This window comes from Physeter macrocephalus, chromosome 18 (assembly GCF_002837175.3).
Source record: "Physeter macrocephalus isolate SW-GA chromosome 18, ASM283717v5, whole genome shotgun sequence".
In the NCBI taxonomy this organism is placed as follows: Eukaryota; Metazoa; Chordata; class Mammalia; order Artiodactyla; family Physeteridae; genus Physeter; species Physeter macrocephalus.
Genome location: NC_041231.1, coordinates 43,741,255 through 43,760,429, shown reverse-complemented (window position 1 = coordinate 43,760,429; position 19,175 = coordinate 43,741,255). Strand labels below are relative to the sequence as shown.

Sequence of the window (19,175 nt, the reverse complement as noted above, 5' to 3'; positions counted from 1 at the left end):
GGAACTTCTGCTATAAGTTATTAAGGGAAGGAAGCAAATCAATTCTTCAGGAGACACTTTTTCTAAAATTTAGGCAGTATCTGTCATGAATATCTTCTTAAGATGGAAACTGATCATCATAATCATCTTTCATCAATAACAGTTTACAATGGATATAGAGGATGTTCCACACATAGCTATTCCCTAGGTCAACTATCAATAAATGACAAAGGTACAGAAGTAAATACACCATTAGTTATGGTACAACCTGGGGACAGGGATTAGAGAAAAACTCAGCAATACAGCTCAGCTGTAGCTTCTACTACCAGAAGGGACTTAAAACATCCTGCAATGTGGCCCTGGCAAACTCATGTCTAAGACCTCCAGAGGTTGAAATGCAACCTCTCCATCCCCTCAAAGCACTCCCTCCCTCCCCCTTTTGGTCTCCCCCCAGGATTCTTTCTCTTTTCTGTCCCTCCTTTGGCTTTAAGAGAGCCAACTTTAAATGGCATTTCAACACAAGGAAGTTCTCCAGAGCTGACTAAAGTCCAACTGGGTTAACTGTGTGATTTAATATTCTGTAGTAGCTTATATGTACTCATCATCATTTCAGCAGATATATAGGGCCAGTTTGATATCTGCCACATTCTGATTTTTAGATGTTGCTGCAGAAAGTCACAAGGCTGACGGAAACAAAAGACGTAAAATCCTCAGGAGAGCAATAAGACAGCAAGAACGAATCAACTGGTGATTACGCAGCTCTGAATTAACAGCACCAAGAAATATGAAATATTAAAAAAAAAACAGAGATTGAGGTTCTTCACTTCAGTTTTCCCCAGGCAAACTTCCCACCTTTTCAATACTTTTTGATCTCTTTCCCTATCTGCTGTACACTGCTGGTGTACATGATTTGGGTTATTTACAGGGAGTCCAAAAAAAGAAATAGAAAAACAAAAAGCACCAATAAGAATTATTTTACTCTGAATTATTAATTGACAGATAGATTTCTTATAAACAGTATTAGTGGTCATAATTTGCATATTACTAACAAAAAAAACAAATCTGTGACCGCTTCTATTTCATGTCCTTGGCTCTTTCCTTATCCGTCCCCCCTCCCTTGCCCCAGCGGCAACCTTAGAATTTTAAAGAAGGCACCTAGGAGATCACCTAGTCCAAGCCCCTGAAGTTTAAACCATATCTCATTCAATTATCTATTTAAGCACCTGCTATGTGCCAGTCACTGTTCTAGGTATTAGTGATACAGCAGCAAAGCAAATGGTGAAAGGTCCTGCTCTCACGGACACTGATCACTATCATCACCATTACACTGTACTTGGGCACTATGAAAACCGAGCAGCAAGTATTAGTCTAGCTGAGGGTTTAAGATATACCCAACAATGCAAATCTCTGCAAGCCTCAGTTTTCACATCTGGTACCTGCCTTACTTACTTCATAAGGCTGAGGGAGGACATGTGAAAGTGCTTAGAAAACTATGAAGAACATGATAGTCCCACAACTATAATGGGTCATATAGGATAAATGTCTACAATAACACGTACTAAGTGTTGCTACCGGAGTTTAAAGGTCACATAATATGGTCATGGGATGATCTGGAATATTTTCCACAGGAGATTAGAATTTAACTGGACCTGGAAGGATAGTTACGAGGATATAATTAAATGGAGCTGGGAGACTGAGAACGAGACAAAGTGGAGAAGATATCCAGCAGAGGAAAATATGAGTTAAGACCACGGGCAAGAATGGGAAAGTAAGGAGCACACCAATTTGGCTGGAACACACTTACTGGGGGCAGCAGTTCTCCATAGAGGGAAGTTAGAGAATAGCTAGGGTGTCAAAGGCCAAACAGAGTGGCATCCAAAAGCTGCCTGCCTGTATCCCATCTAAAGGAAACCACCCCAGTCCCTTCCAGGTGATCCTGGTATGGCTGTCCATCGTGGTACTTTGCTTTCCTGGCCAAACGAGTATACTTGTGATTCAGGCAGACCCAAAGTCCTTTGGAGAAATCTGATATACAGACATTTTGGAACTTGAGCCATAAGGCTACACTACACCTGGGCTGCCAGTAATCATTCTTCCCACCTTGAAAGAAACTGCCTGAGAATGAAGCCAAAGAGGGGGCAGGGACGACAGAGGGAGAGAAGGAAGAATGGAAAGAGGGAGGAAGAGTGGGAGAGAGGAGAAAATGGAGGAGTGAGGGAGAAAGAGAGGTAGAGGAAGAGAGAAAAAGGGGGGAGGTAAGAAAAGCAAGAGAGAAGAAAGAGACTTTTGAGCCAAATATGTTATTCTAAAAGCTTTACATGTTTAAAAAAAAAAAAAAAAAACTAGCTGTAGGCAGCCAACAAAGATGAAAATGCAATGCCCAGTTCCTTTAATTGAGGAAAAGTCTAAAAAGTAAGAAATATGTATTTTGCCTAGAGCTGTCTAAAGGTTTCTTCACATGCTAGAAATCTAAATCAGAAAGAAATATGATATTAAAGAAAGAAAACTGGACTGCAAATCAGGAGATCTAGATTCCAGTCCTGGCTCTGTCACTTAACTTTGGGTGTGACCTTGAGACTTTTAGAACCATAAACCATTCATCTATAGTAAAACACCAAACCAAAACAAAACAAATCCACAAAAAAAACATGAAACACAATAGGGTTGTGCTATATAATTTTTAAAATGCATTTTAATTCTAAAATTAAATTTTAAACCTTTGATTTATCTATTCATTTTTATATCCCCCCAAAACCTGGCAAGATATAATTTGCACATAAGTACTCAGCAGGAAGTACTGGTCATTTGCTTAAGCTAGAAAAATTACAATGAATCAAAGAACAAACCACAGTGTCACTGGGAAGGTTCACAAGCATATGGAGGAGGGAAGAAGAAAAAGTGGTAAAAACTTGGATAAATAAAGGGGAGGGGTGGGAGGGATAAATTAGGAGGTTGGGATTAACATATACACACTACTGTATAGCACAGGGAGCTATACTTAGTATTTTGTAATAAACTATAAGGGAAAAGAATCTGAAAAAGAATATATATCCGTGTGTGTATGTATATATATATATATATATATATATATATACACACACACACATATATACATACACACACACAAACACACATATATACACATATGTATAAAATGAATCACTGTGTTGTATGCTGGAAACTAACACAACACTGTAAATCAACTATACTTCAATTAAAAAAAAAAGAAGATTCTCTGTTGGTTTGATTTCTACCAGGTCCCTGGTGTTTTAATAGAATACATGCTTAATAATTCTCTTTGGAAACAAAAACTTGGATAAATACATAGCTCTTAAAATTAGTAAAAGTGGGACTTCCCTGGTGGCGCAGTGGTTGGGAGTCCACCTGCTAGTGCGGGGGACGCAGGTTCGAGCCCTGGTCCAGGAGGATCCCACATGCCGCAGAGCAACTGGGCCCATGCGCCACAGCTGCTGAGCCCACGTGCCACAACTGCTGAAGCCCGCGCACCTGGAGCCCAGTGTTCCGCGGCAGGACAGGCCAATGCAATGAGAGGCCCGCGCACCGCAACGATGAGTAGTGCCGCAGCTGGAGTGAGCCCGCGCGCAGCAACGGGGGCCCAGTGCAGCCATAAATAAATAAATAAATAAATAAAAATTTTTTTTTTAATTAGTAAAAGTGCAGTGGATAAGAATTCGCATGCCAACGCAGGGGACACAGGTTCGATCCCTGGTCCGAGAAGATCCCACATGCCGCTCCGAGAAGATCCCACATGCCGCGGAGCAACTAAGCCCGTGCGCCACAGCTACTGAGTCTGCGCTCTACAGCCAGCAAGCCACAACTACTGAAGCCCACGCGCCTAGAGCTCATGCTCTGCAACGAGAAGCCAACGCAATGAGAAGCCCGTGCGCCACAGTGAAGAGCAGCCCTCGCTCACCGCAACTAGAGAAAGTCTGTGTGCAGCAGTGAAGACTCAACGCAGCCACAAATAAATAAAAATATTTATTTTTAAAACTTTTAAAAAATTAGTAAAAATATTTTAAAAACAGTAAGATTTCATAGGATTAATTTATCTCAGTTCTAAAATAAACTTTAAAAGTCTGTGATTCTCCTTACATTTCTTACCCTTTTGGAAAAAAGAAGTTTTTAATCAGAGAAGTGGGTACATTTTGCCGGCACATTCTGGAGAAGGAACATGCAACTCTGGTTATCTCCCCTCCACATTGGTGCCGCAGCACAGCCTAGAAAGGCTCTCCTGGGAGAAACATTCAGAACAGCCTCCGGCCAACAGTGTTATTAAACAGCATGTTTGACAGCTGCTCACTCCCACATCTTCATTCAGTGTTACTGACCTAGATTTCCTTCTTTTTTTTTTTGGACGCACAGGCTCAGCAGGCTCAGCGGCCATGGCTCACGGGCCTAGCCGCTCCGCGGAATGTGGTATCTTCCTGGACCGGGGGCACGAACCAGCGTCCCCTACATCGGCAGGCGGATTCTCAACCGCTGCGCCACCAGGGAAGCCCTAGATTTCCTTCTTAAAACTCAAGCAAAAGCAGGTAAACTCCCTTGCAGGAACACAGCCTTCAGAATAAACGTGATGGGTTTTTTTTTTTTAGCATAATTGCAATCTACTCAGAGAGTCTATTTCAGTAAAAGAATGAAAAATGAAATTCAAAACAAGAAGCAATTTACTTAATGCGCTGGAAACAACCCTAGATACCCTGGTTCTCCTATAAACGTAGAATGGGAAAAAATAGTGGCCAGTTTCTATTTCTGTGAAATTGGAAGCATTTAACAGAGGGGGCAAATGGCTAAATATTTTAAAAGTATCAATTAATCAAGTAGTAATATCTGTATATATATCAAAGCCAGAATAATTCTATCAGGTAACACCCATTCCAAGTCTAAGACAGACCAAGAGATCTTAATATTTAAGAGAATATAAAAAGTTCATTGATACGGTTTCAGATTCTACATTGCAAATAACCTTTAAGAAACTACCACTTGGGCTTCCCTGGTGGCGCAGTGGTTGCGCGTCCGCCTGCCAATGCAGGGGACACGGGTTCGTTTCCCGGTCCGGGAAGATCCCACATGCCGCGGAGCGGTTGGCTGGGCCCATGAGCTATGGCCGCTGAGCCTGCGCGTCCGGAGCCTGTGCTCCGCGACAGGAGAGGCCACAACAGTGAGAGGCCCGCGTACCGTAAAAAAAAAAAAAAAAAAAAAAAAAAAGAAACTACCACTTGTACAGTTTTGATGTCAAATCAAAGAATATTCACAGTTATCAGAAAAAAAAACCTATCAAAATACCCTTTATCTTAGCTTACATATATATGTGAAATGAATTTTCTTCATATACTTCAACTCACACAACATATTGTGACAGATTGAAGGCAGCTGTCTTCTATTAAACCAGACGGTTCTCCAGAACTAAACTTTTTAAAAGAAGTATACTTACTAAACTTTTTAAAAGAAGTATACTTATTAAACTTACTAAACTTTTACTAAAGTTTTACTTACTAACTTTAAGTTAGTAAACTTTTACTAAACTTTTTTTAAAGAGGTATACTTATTAAAAACATTGGGAGGGGGGAATGTTAACATTAACGTAAAATGAATTTATTGTTATTTTAACGAATACTTTTTTAAAGTCTCTCAGTTGTAATATCTAATTTGAAAAACATTGATAGATATAACCCATATAAACAATAGCTTTTTGGGGTCCTTAAAAAGTCTGTAAATAGCTTTACTGAGATACAATTAAGATACAATAAGCTCCACATATTTAAACTATATACTTTGATTAATCTTGACTACGTATGCCATCACCACAAGAGAGAGAACCTATTCATCACCCTCAAAAGTTTCCACATTTTTAAGAGTGAAAAGTGGTCTTGATACCAAAAAGTTTGAGAGCTGATACCTTAAGAGTATTTAGAGACATTTTCCCTCTGGAGAATTCTGCTATTTACCTGGAGAGTCAAGTAAAAAGATAAAGAAGCAAAAAAGAGCATAGATTGGGGCAGTAGACTAAGGTTCTAGTCCAGCTCTTTGGAGAGAACCTTAGTTATTAACTCATTTAATTACTTCAAACCTCAATGTTCTCACCCATATCATCAAAACATTGTACCAATATCTGGTATCTAAGCTCCCTTCCACTTATAAAAGTCTATTATATTAGTCCATACCTCTCCATACTACACTGTAGGCTTATGTATTATCACTATCATTCTTCTAGCCCCCTCCCCAAACACCTCCCCTCTCTCCCCCGGGAGTCAAGAAGTCGAAGACAAAGTTCAGGCTTCACTATGTTCTGTGATAGAAATTTAGTCATCTGAGAAATGAGAAATAATACAATATCTCACTAAGGGCTAAACTGTACGATGGAGATGTTTAAAGTACACACGTAAAGAGAAGTAATAAAATTAATGCTGGCAAGAGGGCTTCACAGATAAGACAGGAGTCGATCTTTGAATATGATATTTTCAATTACTGTTGACACTATAATACATGTGAGAATGTCTTAGATCATTATTACAAATATAAAAGAAAATTGGCCAGGGAAATAACGTGTATATCCATACATACATCGATTATAGAAAGACAAAGCAATCGTGGCAAAATGCTATTGATTGGTGAATCTGGAAAAACATGCAAAAGTTCTTTGTTTTATTTGTTCTTTCATTTGTCTGTATATTTGCAATTATTTCAAAATAAAAATTTAAGTACTTCTATTTTCTAAAAATAGAAAAAAAAAGTGACAGAAGAAAGCTAACTCCTTTCTCAGATTTTCCACCAACTCTACTTTCTTTAATAAAATAGGTTTAAATGCTCATATCCAACTATATTAGGATGTCTTTCTCCTCTGTACTAAACAGGCAAAAAGCCCACCAACCTTCCTGATTTGAATAATATTTGACCACCCCTAAAATGGCCGGAGACTTTTTTTAAAGACTTTCAGAGCTCTAACAATATTTGAAAACAATGAAGCATTGAAGGTCTCAAGCAGGAAAGAGATGATGACTTTGAGTTAACAGTTTCTTTTCGGTTTGCTGTAAAACAAACCAGCATGCTTGTCTCGGAAATGTCATTAAAAAAAAAAAAAAAAACACACAGAGTATGCTCGTTTTGCTTAAACCAGAAATCCTGCAGGATGCTCCCCAGAGTGGGCTCAGGTGAAGGATGCCACCATGAGGCCACAATACACCTTAAGTTAGCAATAGTTTAGCTATAAACACTACATTTCAGCTGTTCAGCTGTTTTCAGCTGTTCCTTTTACCTCCCATGACACTCGACTATCATACTCAATGTACACTGTTCCTATAAAAACATGTATCTCTACACAACTTCCTTTCTTGTTCTCCAAAGAGGTTGTTACATATACTCTCTTCTCCAGCATTTTCCATTCCAACATATAAACTCTTACTTTATAGAAAATAATATTCTTCCACTGCCCTGTCCTCTATTGAAAACGTACCTACATGAGTCCACCGTTACTCCTTTCCTTCCTATTTATGAGGGAGGTATAATCTTCCACCTTTTTTTTTAATTAAAAAAAAAAAAACCTGCCCAACTAGAGAATATAAGAAATGCATTCTTATATTCTCCTTTCCAAGGACAGCATTTATGCAAGTACGCCCTTCATACTGTCCCTTGCCATTCAGTCCTCCAGCCTCCTAGACTTGCTTTTTAATCTCTACTCTCCTCCTCTGGTTATAAGCACAATTAAATCTCAAGCATCTTTAAAACATAAATAAAATCCAAACTGTGTTAAAGAAAAAAAAAATCCCCTATAGAAGAATCTATGGATTAAAAGAACTTTAGATTCTAATTCTAACAAACCAGTTATTAAAAAAACAAACAAATGAGATAACTGGGGAAAATACTGGTGAATTGAATACTGACTGGACATCTGGTATTATGAATTGGGGTGTGTGTGTGAATGGGTAATTATGTTTTAAAAAGGAATCGATTTTGAGAGATACAGACAGGTATAAAGATAGGATAATATGATGCCTGGAATTTGCTTCCAAAAAACATCTGGGGTTGGGTGGAGGGACAGATTGCCCATCTGTTTGAAAAGTTGAACAACCAACTAAAGAGTCTCTGCCTCTAGTCTGACGCTCCTCTTCTTAGCATAAAACATGTTCATATTAGTCCCTGGTTTAAAGCACTTTAATGTTTCTCCATAACCTAGAGATTACAGAGCAAATTTATCACATAAGATCCTATATAAGCCAGTCTTAATGTTTCAGTGTCGTCCCCAGCTAACCATACTATTCCTTACCCACATCCCTCTACTCTTTCACATGAACTGCTCTATCCATCTAGAATACTTTACTTTGCTCCCCCATACTGTCTGCCTGCCCTAAGCTTACTTATCCTCCCAGGGTCACCCTCTAGGAAACATCTGCATGTACCACTCCTCTTAAACACAGGGACTTCTTTCCTCAGTGTTTGCATGGCAGCCTGTGCTTACACGTAAACACGTGATATGAGACATTGCTCAATGGCTCTGTGGCTGGCAAACTGAGAGCAAGGAGTGTGTCTTCCCATTCAGTATTCCCAGCCCCATATGCTGTGCCTGACACCTAGATGGTGCCCAATAAATGGTTGTTGAACGAACAAATGACTGCCATTTGGAGGGGAAAAAATTAATCTGGACATAAAAATACCGGTAACTCTGGTGGGCTTTTCTTAGAGATACAACCTGCAAATTAAGATTCTACTTTTTGCAATACCTTTGTACCTTTGTTCCATTTAATTTTTTTTTTTTTTTTTTTTTTTTTGCGGTACGCGGGCCTCTCACTGCCGTGGCCTCTCCTATTGCGGAGCACAGGCTCCGGACGCGCAGGCTCAGCGGCCATGGCTCACGGGCCCAGCCTCTCCACGGCATGCGGGATCCTCCCAGACCAGGGCATGAACCCGCGTCCCCTGCATCGGCAGGCAGACTCTCAACCACTGCGCTACCAGGGAACCCCCCATTTAATTTTATTCACATTATGTTTTTTGCTGAATACTAAAATATAATCAGTATATAATTTACTTTTTCTAAATGTTCAGGGCTATTAAACAATAGAAATTTATGTTAAACTAAATCAGCCTATTCAAAGACTTAAGTCTGCCTGGTCAGAGCAGATTAATACACTTGAGAGTAAAAACAGTACAATTAATAATTATGTCAGGGCAACAGACATCATAAACCATGACTGTTGTGTACCTGTGACATGATAGACAGCTACCCTAAGTAGAGAGAGAGAAAAACTAGGCTCTTTCTTCAGACAAAATAGGAATTAAAATATTCCCTCAAAATAGCAATAACTCATAATAAGCCCCATTTCTATTTTCACATTCTGCGAAACAGGGTATATAAATGGAAGTATTTAAATTATTTTGGTTTAAAGCCATAAAACATTTGACAAGTAGCCATAATCAAACTTCAACTGTGGTAGGAATCACATGTGAACATTAAACTGCATTCATGTCCACAGCCCATATTTCACTGACTTCTACTCATTCTGCCAATTTGTTCCAGACAACTATGGATACTTGACATTCCAGCTCTAAACTGAGAATGAAAAAACACTTTCCCAAGTAGGTCAAATTATTCATGGATATTTAACATTCTCATTATAGAATATGATCTGGAACACTACAACACACACGAATCAAGAAGGAAATTAATGTCCAAACAATTTACTCTCTTACTGTTTCTGGTTCCCTCAGATTCAAAAAGATTTCTTCACACTCCGATAACAAGTCTGTCAGCAGTGTGGGGTCTTGGAAGGGTTTGGTTTCCCACGACTTTTGTACTCCTTCCTCCTCCGGACATAGAGCTAACATGTAGTGAGACCTTCTCTCCAGGGCAGCACAGAGAGGCAGCCAGCTAGGTGCGGGGTGAGGTTTCAATCCCCCTCCTCTCCACACACAACAGGAGGCACGTTTCTTTCCTACTCTGCCTAACTACCATACAACGACGACAACGAGGGAGGCAAGGCCAAATAATCTGCCAGAATCCTCCTAGACCCAAACACACCTCTGTTTCTTTGGTTTACTAATGCCTGATAAAAGGATTATCACTGCAGGCACCTGATGCGGTAGCTTCCTCTCTGCTCTGAAAAAAATGCAATGAAAACTCACATTTGTGCCCTCAGTTTGTAACTGTCGCCCATTCTTCTAAAGAAGGGCGTGTTAACAGTGCATGCAAACACACACCAAATCTTCAGAAGAGGGGTCCATCAGTGCCCTAGCAGGTGATCAATTTTCTTTAAGCCAAATGAAGGTATCCTTTAACTCAGCCATTCAGAATTTCACATTTAACAATTTCAATTGGTGGACCAGGTCAAATTACAGTTTTTCTTTAAGTTGAATGAATCAAACATAACAAAGATACCAACAATCTAATGTTATCTTGAGCTGTACTCGTTTATTCCTTCAACAACCATTTAAGTATCCATACTATGTTCCAGGTTCCAGGGATAAAGCAATAAATAAAATGTGCCTGGTTCCAATGTGTTTTCTTCTCTTTTTGTTCCCGCGGTGCTCTGCTGCTGTGTGGGACACCGAATGGTGCTCACCCCCACGAGTTTCAGTGTCACCCCACAGGTGACCTCGCGTTAGTTCAGCTGTCACCCGGCCAACTCCTAGTGAGTTTCCTAGAGAGTTTTGTTGGTACCCCAGCAAGTGGTAGTCCTCAGACTGTGGCATCTCAGGAACTTCTCCACACTCCAGTGGACTTCAAAGATGTCTGAATCTCAGCCTTGGGTGGGCTCTCTTTTACATATACCCCTTTCTTATACACCCTGCCTCAGTTCCCATATCTGCTATTCCTCTATTCTTCAGAGTTCTCTTTACCCTTTAGTGGGTAATCTCTGTGTGTTAGTAATTCTTCATATTAACTTTCCCTCGTTCAAATTACTGTGTTTCTGTTTCCTGACTGAACCCAACACAGAATTGGTACCAAAAGCAGGGTGATTCCAGAAGACTTACAAACATGGGATGTGGGGACTGATTTTTTGTCACACCGTTGGGTTTAAGTGCAATGCTAACAAGCACCTTACCAATGGGAAATAGGACGCTAAGTAATCCGTGGCACACAGTGGCAATACAATTAGTTGAGCTATCAACTGTGATTGTGTTGAAGTGTAAACTAAAGCAAGTACCTGGGGAGCCCAAGCAGCTGTTGTACTGGAATGTTATGGTGGCAACGATGACTACAATAACTGTAGTAAGGATAGAGCCTACTGAACACAATGAGTGCTCACAGAAAGAAAATGACAAACTCAGGTCTCTCAAGCCCTGAGAGTTAGCCTGAAAACCAGACAGTGTATATCACAGCCCCAAAGAATCTCTTATTTCCTGTAGCCACAGGTCTAAAATTGTTTACAATAAATTTTTTTTTCATTACAAAATTTGTTGAACTCACAGTCTCACCAAGTTTCTCATGTGAAATTAAGACACTGACTGGAAAAGAATGGAATAATGACACTTGGAATGGAGACAACTAGTTATAGCTAGATGAAATTTATAATCTTGATGCCCCAAGTCACTCTGGGCCACACCAGAGAAGGAGCTGGCCCTTTGGTGCCTGAGATGCTAGGCTTCCTGATTAAAATCCCTGAGAAAACTTCACCCGGGGCAGATACTTTCAAAGAGGACGCTCATTTCCCTCGTCGCCCACCACAACCACCCTCTGTTGCCGGAGACCCGTAACCGGGTCAAATCTCAGCATGCTCTAGGGCAGGGTTTGGTAAGCTACAGTCCATGGGCCAAATCCACCCAGCCACCTGTTTTTGTACAGCCCACAACCCAAGACTTTAGACTAGTTTTAGGTTCACAGCAAAACTGAACAGAAGGTACACAGATTTCCCAAATCCCCCTGTACCACCATCCACCCCCCTGCATCAACATCCACACCACTGTGGTACACTTTGTTACAATCAATGAACCTACACTAACACATCATTATCACCCAAAGTCCATAGGGTTATTACATTTTTTAATGGTTTAAAAAATTAAAGAGGGGCTTCACTGGTGGCGCAGTGGTTGAGAGTCCACCTGCCGATGCAGGGGACACGGGTTCATTTCCCAGTCCGGAAAGATCCCACATGCCGCAGAGCGGCTGGGCCCGTGAGCCATGGCCGCTGGGCCTGTGCGTCTGGAGCCTGTGCTCCGCAACGGGGGAGGCCACAACAGTGAGAGGCCCACGTACCGCAAAAAAAAAAAAAAAAAAAATTAAAAGAGGAAAGAAAATTTGTGAAATTCACATTCAGTGTCCACAAACAAATGGACACAGACACACTCATTTGCTTACATACTGTCTAGGGCTGCTTTGGTGCTACAGTGCAGAGTTGAGTATTTGTGACAGAGACCAAATGCCAACCCAGGTCTAAGGGAACAGGTACACACTATGATCCTGAAGGAAATAGCTTGCACAGCAAAAAAAGATTCTGGTAATAATATATTGGCAGAAACCTGGGGAACATGTGTAGAAACAGATTCTAAGGACATTTGACCAAGGAGGGTAGAATATAATTCTATATTGGGCCTACTTTATTGATACAGGTTCATCTACTAGATATTCCAAATTTAATTAACTTATGCAGATAGAAGTGGCTCTAACAGCTCACTCAGTTGGCTAAAATTACAGTGACCTAAGTTTAATGAGAGAGAGATGCCAAAGTTTCCACGGCAGGGAATCCAAAGGCTTAGGAAGACGGAAATGTTCAACAGATTTTTCATCTGTGATCTAAGTTGCACAAGAATTCCCAGAAGGCATTGAGAAATACATTAGTCAGGGGGAGCACCTGCATCCTTGAAAAGTTCTGTGGTTGTTCTCCTGGGTAGTATGTACCTGTCCCCCTAGACCTGGGTTGGCAAACTTTATCTGTAAAGGGCCAGATGTAAATATTTATGCTTTGCAGGCCATACAGGTTCTGTCACAACCCCCAGGTATGACCATGGGGGATGTCATCACTGAAGTGGATTCTCTGATTCCAATAAGGATCATGGGATCCTAGAATAGCAGAGGCCAAGTGGCAGCATTTACTTGCCAAAGACAAGGTGGGTACATCTGCCATAAAAGGCAGCAGGGCTGTATTAGTAATCAGAATGCCTTGGCCCACCAGGAGCTTCAGTGGTAGTTAACTGATTTCAGTGTTCCATAGGGAGCCTGCTAAAAAGTTTTTTCCTGTTGTATAGATCGATCTGTATAATAGGAAAAAACTTTACCCCTGGTAGTAAAAACTGTTCTTGATAAGTCAGGATCAAGATCTCTCATCCAGTTTCCAGACCCGAGTCAATTCACAAACCCAGGACCCCTAAGGAAGGATCCTGCATTGTTCCCACAAGTACATACTGTGAATCCTGCCTCTACGCTTCCCCAAAGGCCACTTACAAGAGTGACTATTGATTAGAGAAAAGGAAATACCTGGACCTTTTAGGGATAACTAATTCCTGAGGTTCCAAAGTGCCACTGTGGCCGACCAGTCAACGTGAGGGCTTATGGTAGTCAGGTAACAGATGGAGTGCTTAACTCAAGTCCAACTCACAGTGGACCCAATTGTTGCATGGACCCATTTTGCGGTTATTCCCTTAGTTCCTAGATGAATAATTGACAACAGACATAATTGACAAGGGTCTTTAAAATAGGGAGAGCTGAGTGGGAATCACCTAGAACATCCCCTCCCTACTAAGATATTAAACCAGAAGCAATACTCCGTACCTAGGAGATTTAGAGATTAATGCCACTATCACAGACCTGAAAGAAACAAAGGTGGGGGACATCTACCACATTCCCATTTAACTCATCAGTTTGGCCAGTGCAGAAGTTGGATGGATATTGAAGAATGACTATGGATAATCCTAAACTAATCAGATTTTTCCATCTGGCAGCTGATACACCAGCATCTTTACTCAAGTAAATTAACATGGTCCCGGCACTTGGCATACTGCTACTGACCCAGCTAGTGTCTTTTTTTTCTATACTCATTTGCAAGGACCACCAGAAGCACTTTGCTTTTACCTGCCCTTTATACGCCTCTGAGTCTTGCCTCAGGCCTACATCAGTTCTCCTATAATATAGCCCACAGTGATGCTGAACAAAAAAATATCACACAGGCCCACTATATATTGGCATTATGCTAATTGGGTCTGATTAGTAGGACATAGCAAATATATGATCCAGTAGGTCCAATGATGGTTGAAGTGTCCATGGCAAATAGGGATGCTGAATGGGGCGTCTAGCAAGCAAAAATAACAGAATTAGAGAGCCCAAACCTCTACGTTTTGGGAGAAAATCTACATTCTGCAGACAACTATTCACTTTTAAAAAAAAATAGCTTCACGCTTGCTATTGGGCCTTGCTAGAGACTAAATGTCTAACCATGGGGCATAATGTGATCACATGACCATGAGCTACTCATCATGAACTAGATGCTGTCTAACTCATGCAACCATAATGGTGGGCATGTGCTCATACCAACCCATCATCAGGAGGAAACATGTAAGAGACCAAATTCAAGCAGGTCCAAAGATATGAATAAGTTACCTAAGCAGGTGGCTCAGACTCCCTCAACTCTGACTCCTGTTGCAAAGCCCCCTCTCCCTTAACCCACGCCAAGAGCCTCCTAAGAGTTCCATATGACCAGCTGAATGGGGAAGTCTGGTTTACACATGGGTCTGCACAATATGCTGGTACAGATGCAGCACTACAGCCCCACTTAAAGGTAACCCTGAAGGACAGTGTTGAGAGAAAATCGTCCAAGCGGGTGGAACTTTGAGCAGCACATCTGGTTGCCCCTCTGCCTGCAGTGAGAGATGGTCAGACCACAGATTTACATTGTTTATACTAACATATTTGTGCCCCATGTGACTAATCATTAAAGGGCACTCATTGTAAAGGAAGCCCTTAATAACCAGGTTGACAAAATGACTTGCTCTATGGATATCAGTCAGCCTCTTGCCCCAGCCACCAGAGTGATTCCTCAATGGCAGGGAGAGAGGCTATGTATTGGATCAACAACATGGACTTCCCCTAAACAAGGCTGACCTGGCTAAAGTTACGGCCAGGTGTGTCTAATCTGCCAATAGCACAGACCCTAACTCAGCCTCCTATAGGGTACCATTCCCAGGGAGACCAGCTAGTTGATTACACTAACCTTACATCATGGTGGGGACTGTGGGAGCAGTTAGGGAGAGGGCAGAGATTTGCCCTCAGTGGACTAGACATGTATTCTGGATATAGATTTGCCTTCTCTGCCTACCTTGCTTCTGCCAGTGCTCATAAAATGCCTGATCCACCATCATAACATTCCACACAGCACTGCTTCCAATCAATAAAGTCATTTCACAGCAAACTGAAAAAAAAAAAAAATGGGCTCAAGTCCACGGAATTAACTGGTATTGTCACACCCCATCATCCAGGATGGCTGGCCTAATTAAAAGATGGAATAATCACCTACTGAAGACTCAGTTACAGTTTCAGCTGGGAGACAACACCCTAAAAGAATGGGGTAATGCTTTGCATCAGAGACCCTTATAGGGTGCTGTCTCCCCAACAGCCATAATATGTGGGTCTGGGAATCAAGAGGAATCAGTACTATATCCAATAACCCACTCATCGAATTTTCACTTCAACTCCTGACAACTTTGAGTTCTGCTAGTTTGAAGGTCTTAGTCCCCAAGGAGGAAATATACCTACCACCATATACAACGGTTCAACCAAATTAGAAAATGAGACTCCTACATGGCCATTTGGGACTCCTTATTCCACTGAACCAACAGACAGAAAAAAGAGGGTTACTTTACTGGCTGGGATGATTGAGCCTCATTATCAAGGGAAAACTGGGTTGCTGCAACACAATAAAAGCAAGGAGGACTACGTCTGGAACCCAAGGGATTCTCTGAGGTAACTCTTAATACTTCCATGCCAATAATAAAGGCTCATGGAAAACTAGGGCAACTAAAAAAAGGGCCAGACTACTGAAGAAATGAAAATTTGAAATTCTGGATCATTTCACCAGGTAAAGAATTTCTACCAGCTGAGGTTCTGGCTGAGGACAAGGGAAACATAAAATGGGTAGCTGAAGAAAGAACTCACAGGTATCAATTCTGGTCTCGTGACTAATTACAGAAATGAGAACTCTGATGGCTTTGTATATTTTCTCTTTGCTATATTCTGTTTATTTGTACATTCTAACCATTTTCTTCTTTTCTTCCTTCTTCCCACTATTATAGTTGTCAAAGGTTAACTTTACAATCAGTCTCTTGACAAAAGAATATTCAGTGGAACTGTGATTTGAGGAGTGATTAATATATCCAGCAATGAATACCATGACTACAGGTACTGAGCATCTCATTTTGGGGAAAGGATGAAAGCTGCTTCATCATATGAGAGACAGCTATATCTTGTTAGATGCAAACAAAAGAGTTGTTCTGTTGATATGTGAAAGCTCAAATATATGTAGACAAGTGCATATGGATGCTAAGTAGCCAAAGGGGTAGATTGTGCCAGTTATCAATTTATTGCTTGTCAGCTCCAAATTGCCCCTTCACTGCCCTGCTTGTGATAATGGAGCTGGACCCTGTAAACGTTTCTCCTTTGCCAGTTGGCATGATTCTAAGGTTACTAGAAGGTGATGGAGGCAGGGGCTTCTCTTCCTGCTTCCAGGGTGCTTTTCCATCTTCTTGCTCCTGTGGTGCTCTGCTGGTATGCAGAACACTCAATGGTACTCATCCCAACATGTTTTAGTGGGCACTCCTGTGAGCATCTTCTCAGGCAAGTTCTGCCAGTGCCCCAAGCTGGCTTCCTGGTGATTCAGCAGCACCTCCATGTACAGTTTCCTGTTTGCCAACCTTGGTCTACATCTCCTCAGCAAACATCCAGTGAAGATATCCAAGATAAGAAACTGGCTTTGGAGGAGGAGGGTATTCTTCTGAATTTTTCTTTCCTTTGTACTCTGCCTCAGTCCTGGGGTAGTAACTGCTCCCCTATATCTGCCATTCTTGTATTCTTAAGAGTTCTCTCTACCCCTCAGTAGTTAATTCCCTGTTCAAACTACTGTGTGGTTTCTGTCTCCTGACTAGATCCTGATTGATACAGATACTGAGAATTAAATCAGCGAGATGGCTAAAAGAGTAAAAAGTACTCATCACAAGGAAAAAAAAAACTTTGTAACTAAGTGTGGTGATGGATATCAACTAGACTTTTTGTGGTGATCATTTCACAACATGTACAAATACCAAATCATTATGTTGTACACCTGAAACTAATAGTGTTTTATGTCAATTATACCTCAATAAAAAACAAATAAATAAATAACCAACCCATGAGATGGCTTAAACCCACATTATAGGAAAAAATGGGGAAAAGAATGAGTGACGTTTAACGCAAAGAAAATAAATCATAAGGCACATGCTAAGCTCTAGTTAAAAGGCTATCGTGTGCATGAGAGAACACACTGCATCTTTGCTGCTCACGACCAACAACTACAGCAGCTGCAACAGCAGACTAGCTCTTTATTTTACACGGAAAAGCAAAGACCAGAAATATTCACTTTTACTAAACAGATAGCAGAACTCTTCAGTGAAGATCTCTAAGAAGTCTAATGTCAATACTTAAATTTGTAATTTACACATCTTTGCATCTTCTCAGCTCATTTCAAGTTGTTGTAATCCCCATTGGAGGATCAGCTGTCTCAGCTGTCCCAGGTTTTTGCAGTAACAAAGTCCTAGGTTAATTTTCTCATAAGAAACAAAACAAAGGCTCTTCCTTCAGTTTGCCTGGAGTCTTTTTAAAGTTTCGCCTTCAATTCTGTCCTCTAGAAACAGAGAATCTCCAAAGACAAAGGACACCAAATGCGCTCTAGTTACATCCAATTAAAATACTGTTATACACTCATTTAAATAGGAAAAGGGGCTGATGGCCAAAGAATGATTTACTGGCAGAACTATTTACTAGGTTGAACCTGTAAGAACTTTCTATGTGGACATTAATCATTATCCCAATATCATTTTACATTTATTAACCCCTTCACCCAGGTTACAAAGCACTGAAAATATTTTCTGTCCCCTAACACAAACAATTCTTTATTACTAGTTCTCGTTTTATACAGGAAGAACTTTGGGCTTAAAGAGGGCAAATAACTTGCCTAAGAGACCAAAGCTAGCAGGTGGTAGATCTAGGCCTGCTCTTTACACAGCTTTCTCAAATTTAAACAAACCACTAAGGGGATTTATTTCCAGAAAGACATGTACCAATAACCTGTCAAAAATTATTGCAATTATATCTGACCTTGCTCTTAACGTTCTCTGCCTACATGAGGCCTGAAACAAATAGAAAGAACCACCTACTCAGAGAAAAATGCTGGTGAAGAGAAAGGAAGAAAACATAATCAAACTGCTTATGTGACTTCACAATATACAAAAATTTAAGCTAGATAATCTGTTTATACACGAGATAGCAAGGTGGCCCACTCCTCTTCAACGTTAAACAAAACAGCTGTTATGGTCTAGGACAGAAGTTTGTAATTTTCTCAATAGCACAGAAAGATCATAGCGCAAGTCTTTATTACTTTAAAAAGTTTTTTTTTTACCTCAGTGACAATGTTATAGCCATGAAAATGTATTAGGTAAAGAGGGAGATGGAAAACCATAATAGACTTAACATTGTCAGGGATACGAGAGTAACATCAGAGCAAATGGGCTGAATGGCACATGCTCAGGCTTTGCCACAGGAGAGGGGAAAGGATATGTCTGTTTCGAGGATGAATGTAAAATTCCCTGCCACGTCTCTTAAATGCTACAGAAACACAGCAAGGGATCTATGGGCCAAAGTCTTTTTTTTTTTTTTTTTTTAAATAAATTTATTTATTTTATTTTTGGCTGCATTGGGTCTTGGTTGCTGCATGCGGGCTTTCTCTAGTTGTGGTGAGAGGGGGCTACTCTTTGTTGCAGTGCGCAGGCTTCTCATTGAGGAGGCTTCTCTTTTTGCAGAGCACAGGCTCTAGGCACACAGGCTTCAGTAGTTGTGGCACACAGGCTCAGTAGTTGTGGCGCACGGGCTTAGTTGCTCTGCGGCATGTGGGATCTTCCCGGAACAGGGATCAAACCCGTGTCCCCTGCATTGGCAGGCGGATTCTCAACCACTGAGCCACCAGAGAAGCCCTGGGCCAAAGTCTTGATATGCTTTAGAATGACCCAGA

The 19,175-nt window shown here is 40.9% G+C and overlaps 1 protein-coding gene across 5 annotated transcripts in view; it reads right to left on the bottom strand.

Moving 5' to 3' along the window:
- The window catches only part of MAP4 (microtubule associated protein 4), a 106,742-nt gene that overhangs the window by 43,760 nt on the left and 43,807 nt on the right, over positions 1–19,175 (bottom strand). For 3 of the 5 annotated variants that reach the window (XM_055079816.1, XM_028479247.2, XM_028479248.2), the window contains one exon: positions 15,237–15,329. The exons of the other annotated variants lie outside the window; for them this stretch is intronic. In XM_055079816.1, the coding sequence (XP_054935791.1) occupies positions 15,237–15,318 (82 nt within the window). In that variant the 5' untranslated portion in view covers positions 15,319–15,329. Of the gene's footprint in view, positions 1–15,236; positions 15,330–19,175 lie in introns of those variants that run through there. 5 annotated transcript variants of the gene reach the window in all.